This window comes from Pseudoliparis swirei, chromosome 4, assembly GCF_029220125.1.
Source record: "Pseudoliparis swirei isolate HS2019 ecotype Mariana Trench chromosome 4, NWPU_hadal_v1, whole genome shotgun sequence".
Lineage (NCBI taxonomy): Eukaryota > Metazoa > Chordata > Actinopteri > Perciformes > Liparidae > Pseudoliparis > Pseudoliparis swirei.
Window position 1 is genome coordinate 837010 of NC_079391.1, and position 5000 is coordinate 842009.

Consider the following 5000-nt stretch of genomic DNA (forward strand, 5'->3'; position numbering starts at 1 on the left):
CTCTACATGTTACACACGTGTCCTCTACATGTTACACACATGTCCTCTATATGTTACACACATGCCCTCTACATGTTACACACATGCCCTCTACATGTTACACACGTGTCCTCTACATGTTACACACATGTCCTCTACATGTTACACACATGCCCTCTACATGTTACACACGTGTCCTCTACATGTTACACAGATGTCCTCTACATGTTACACACATGCCCTCTACATGTTACACACATGCCCTCTACATGTTACACACATGTCCTCTATATGTTATACACGTGTCCTCTACATGTTACACACATGCCCTCTACATGTTACACACATGCCCTCTACATGTTACACACATGCCCTCTACATGTTACACACGTGTCCTCTACATGTTACACACATGTCCTCTACATGTTACACACATGTCCTCTATATGTTACACACATGTCCTCTACATGTTACACACGTGTCCTCTACATGTTACACGTGTGTCCTCTACATGTAACACGCGTGTCCTCTACATGTTACACACATGTCCTCTACATGTTACACGCGTGTCCTCTACATGTAACACGCGTGTCCTCTACATGTAACACGCGTGTCCTGTGATGTCCTTGACTCTCCTCCCGTCTCTGCAGCCCACTGCCTGCACACGGTGACGGAGGACAACCCCGAGCTGCTGTGCGGCGTGACGGCGGCGCTGCTCGGCGCGCTGGAGGCCGTGCTGCTGACCCCGCAGGGCGACATGGCGCACACGCTCCTCCGGACGCTGGCTGCAGGTGCAGCTCGTCTTCTTCATTAAATGTTCAAAACGTGGAAAGACGTCTGAAGCTGACATGTGTTGTAAGTGGCGCTCCCTAAGCTCCGCCCCCTCCTGCTGTGTCCCTCAGGCACGCTGTGGAACATGAAGGGCAGTCTGCCCGCGGCCCGCCAGGCCCAGACCCTCGGCGCCGTGGTGGCCACCTTGTCTCGGTGCCTGGACCTGGACCCCGGGACCCTGATCCCTGAACTCAGACGGGCAGAAGAGCTCCGGCTCAGCAGCTCGCCGCCGGCCGCGGCCGACGGGGACGACCTGCAGGCGGCAGGAGAGCTCGCTGTGGCGGAGATGGAGGAGGAGGAGGAGGAGGAGGAGGCGCCCAAACGCAACAGGAATGGAAAGAAGGCGAAGGTCGACAACGACTTCTCTGACCTGCTGCCTGTAAGTGTCTCATGAAGCTCCTCCCACATGCATCAGGCCCTCTGGACACCAACCACAGTTCATTTAGTAGAGATGTCACACATCAACCTCCCCTCAGAGGGCGTTACAACCTGTACACAGACGTCCCTGACTTTTGACCTTTGACCTCACATCAGATCAGGAAACACTCCCCAAAAATAGAGGAAAACATTTCAGGGTAAAACAGGTAAGAAACCTTCAGGAGAGAAACAGAGGAGGATCAATATATGTCATGTGACCAGGTGAACAATAGATGTCATGAGACCAGGTGAACAATAGATGTCATGTGACCAGGTGAACAATAGATGTCATGTGACCAGATGAACAATAGATGTCATGAGACCAGGTGAACAATAGATGTCATGTGACCAGGTGAACAATAGATGTCATGTGACCAGGTGAACAATAGATGTCATGAGACCAGATGAACAATAGATGTCATGTGACCAGGTGAACAATAGATGTCATGAGACCAGGTGAACAATAGATGTCATGTGACCAGGTGAACAATAGATGTCATGAGACCAGGTGAACAATAGATGTCATGTGACCAGATGATCAATATATGTCATGTGACTAGATGAACAATAGATGTCATGAGACCAGGTGAACAATAGATGTCATGTGACCAGGTGAACAATAGATGTCATGTGACCAGGTGAACAATAGATGTCATGTGACCAGATGAACAATAGATGTCATGTGACTAGATGAACAATAGATGTCATGTGACCAGATGAACAATATATGTCATGTGACCAGGTGAACAATAGATGTCATGAGACCAGGTGAACAATAGATGTCATGAGACCAGATGAACAATAGATGTCATTTGACCAGATGAACAATAGATGTCATGTGACCAGATGAACAATAGATGTTATGTGACAGATGAACAATAGATGTCATGTGACCAGATGAACAATAGATGTCATGTGACCAGATGAACAATAGATGTCATGAGACCAGATGAACAATAGATGTCATGTGACCAGATGAACAATAGATGTCATGTGACCAGGTGAACAATAGATGTCATGTGACTAGATGAACAATAGATGTCATGAGACCAGATGAACAATAGATGTCATGTGACTAGATGAACAATAGATGTCATGAGACCAGATGAACAATAGATGTCATGTGACCAGATGAACAATAGATGTCATGTGACCAGATGAACAATAGATGTCTTGTGACCAGATGAACAATAGATATCATGTGACTAGATGAACAATAGATGTCATGTGACTAGATGAACAATAGATGTCATGAGACCAGATGAACAATAGATGTCATGTGACCAGGTGAACAATAGATGTCATGTGACCAGATGAACAATAGATGTCATGTGACCAGGTGAACAATAGATGTCATGTGACCAGATGAACAATAGATGTCATGTGACCAGATGAACACTAGATGTCATGTGACCAGATGAACAATAGATGTCACGTGACCAGGTGAACAATAGATGTCATGAGACCAGGTGAACAATAGATGTCATGTGACCAGATGAACAATAGATGTCATGTGACCAGATGAACAATAGATGTCATGTGACCAGGTGAACAATAGATGTCATTTGACCAGATGAACAATAGATGTCATGTGACCAGATGAACAATAGATGTTATGTGACAGATGAACAATAGATGTCATGTGACTTGATGAACAATAGATGTCATGTGACCAGATGAACAATAGATGTCATGAGACCAGATGAACAATAGATGTCATGTGACCAGATGAACAATAGATGTCATGTGACCAGATGAACAATAGATGTCATGTGACCAGGTGAACAATAGATGTCATGTGACCAGGTGAACAATAGATGTCATGTGACCAGATGAACAATAGATGTCATGTGACCAGGTGAACAATAGACTCCTGTGTGTGCAGCGGGACAAGGAGGAGCTGAAGGAGGCGGCCTCCTTGCTGACGGCCCAGCAGACGTCCCTGGAGATCATCGTCAACATGTGCTGCTCTGACGGTGAGTGGAGCTGCTGGTCACTGACATGAGTTACTGTGAGTGTAAAGGCTGTGTGTCTCCTCCATCCTCTGTCTGTGACCTTCAGACCCTACAGTGACCTCTGTATGTCCTCTGTGTGACCTTCAGACCCTACAGTGACCTCTGTATGTCCTCTGTGTGACCTTCAGACCCTACAGTGACCTCTGTATGTCCTCTGTGACCTTCAGACCCTACAGTGACCTCTGTATGTCCTCTGTGTGACCTTCAGACCCTACAGTGACCTCTGTATGTCCACTGTGACCTTCAGACCCTTCGGACGACGAGTGGGAGGAGGAGTCGAGCAGCGACGACAGCGAGCTGTGTGCGGAGGGCGTGTCCGGCCTCCTGTCTCCTCTGTGTCTGTCGGCCGAGGTTCACGAGGCCCTCATCCACCACGGCGTCCCCCAACAGGTGACCGCTCCACCACCAACACCTGCGCAGGCAGAGGGAGCTCCGCCGCCACCTGAGCCCCGTGAGCTGCTGCTGGAGAGCCCACCGGGAGAGGCTCCAACCAACATTTTCAAATGAATCTGGTTTCTGTCTGTGAGGAAGTCGTTTAGAAACGATGTGAGGACAAAATACAAAACGGGGTGTGACTGTGGGTCAGCGGGCAGCAGGTCCGTCTGTCAATCGGGGGTTGGAGGTTCAATCCCCGCCCGAGTCGATGTGTCCTTGAGCAAGGCACTTGTCCCTGAGTTTCTGCTGTAGCTGCTCTTGAAGAGGCTGTGCAGCTCTAGTGAAGCGATGGAGAGGAGAGTCTCAACTACCATTTAAAGCTTTCCCAACACCAGTAGAAGTCATGTGACGCATGTTTAGTAGCACAGAAAGTTGATTCAGACAATCAATTTTTGAAACAATTAAAAAAGGGAAGAATGACCTTAAACAATTACACCACATTAAGCGTTGCACTTCTTAGTATTCATTTTCAAATACATTCAAATTAAATAAATGTATTTCTAGTTCTGGCATTTCACGTTTCTTACACAGCTTCACTGAAGATGCTTTGGATAGAAGCCTCAGCTACATCAGTGATGTAAAGTAAAAAATACAAAACACATGTTTACAGGAGAGAAAGAACTAATGTGACGTCTCAGTGAAAGTTAACAGCGTAAATAAAAAAGACACCCTTATCTCAGATGTAGGAGAATTATTCTAACGTGAGCTGTTAGATAGTTTTGTACATTTTCAGAGAGCGCGTGATCATTAGTCTGGATATCAGGAGGAGTTAGAAGAGAGGGATCAGAAAAGAGAAATTATATTAGTGCGTTTCTAGGCTGTTTCTTGCATGTGTATGTCTATTAATTTACATAATAAATCTAATTAAAACCTGTGTTTACTGTTGTCTTAACATCTGGTTCTTGATCGCAGGTCCTGAAGAAGACGGAGTTCCCCAGGAAGGAGGCGCTGGACGTGTGCCAGCAGGTTCCCTCCTGGAGAGGCCTGCTGAAGAAGTAACTCCCTTTATCTGGAGAGCCCATTCTCACACATTAGACACTCCCCTCAGAGGGCTTTACAATCTGAACACATAGACATCCCTGACCTTTGACCTCACATCAGATCAGGTACAACTCCCAAACAACCCTTCAGGGTAAAAGGTCAGACCCCTTGAGGAGAGAACAGAGGAGGATCCCTCTCCAGGATGGACAGGTGTCATAGATGTCATGTGACCAGAAGGAATCATTACACACACATTAAAACACAGCAACAACACAATGAAGATGACAGAGTGGATGAAGAGTTGGTAGTCGGCATATTCCACCATCCAGACCTCCACGCTCC

General features: G+C 46.8%; 1 protein-coding gene across 2 annotated transcripts in view; it reads left to right on the forward strand.

Annotated features, from left to right (window-relative positions):
* heatr3 (HEAT repeat containing 3) overlaps nucleotides 1-5000 on the forward strand; it is a 21579-nt gene that overhangs the window by 11854 nt on the left and 4725 nt on the right. For both annotated transcript variants that reach the window (XM_056413067.1, XM_056413068.1), the window contains exons 6-10: nucleotides 630-770; nucleotides 882-1189; nucleotides 3113-3203; nucleotides 3490-3632; nucleotides 4590-4672. In XM_056413067.1, coding sequence (XP_056269042.1) covers nucleotides 630-770; nucleotides 882-1189; nucleotides 3113-3203; nucleotides 3490-3632; nucleotides 4590-4672 — 766 coding nt within the window. The remainder of the gene's footprint in view (nucleotides 1-629; nucleotides 771-881; nucleotides 1190-3112; nucleotides 3204-3489; nucleotides 3633-4589; nucleotides 4673-5000) is intronic.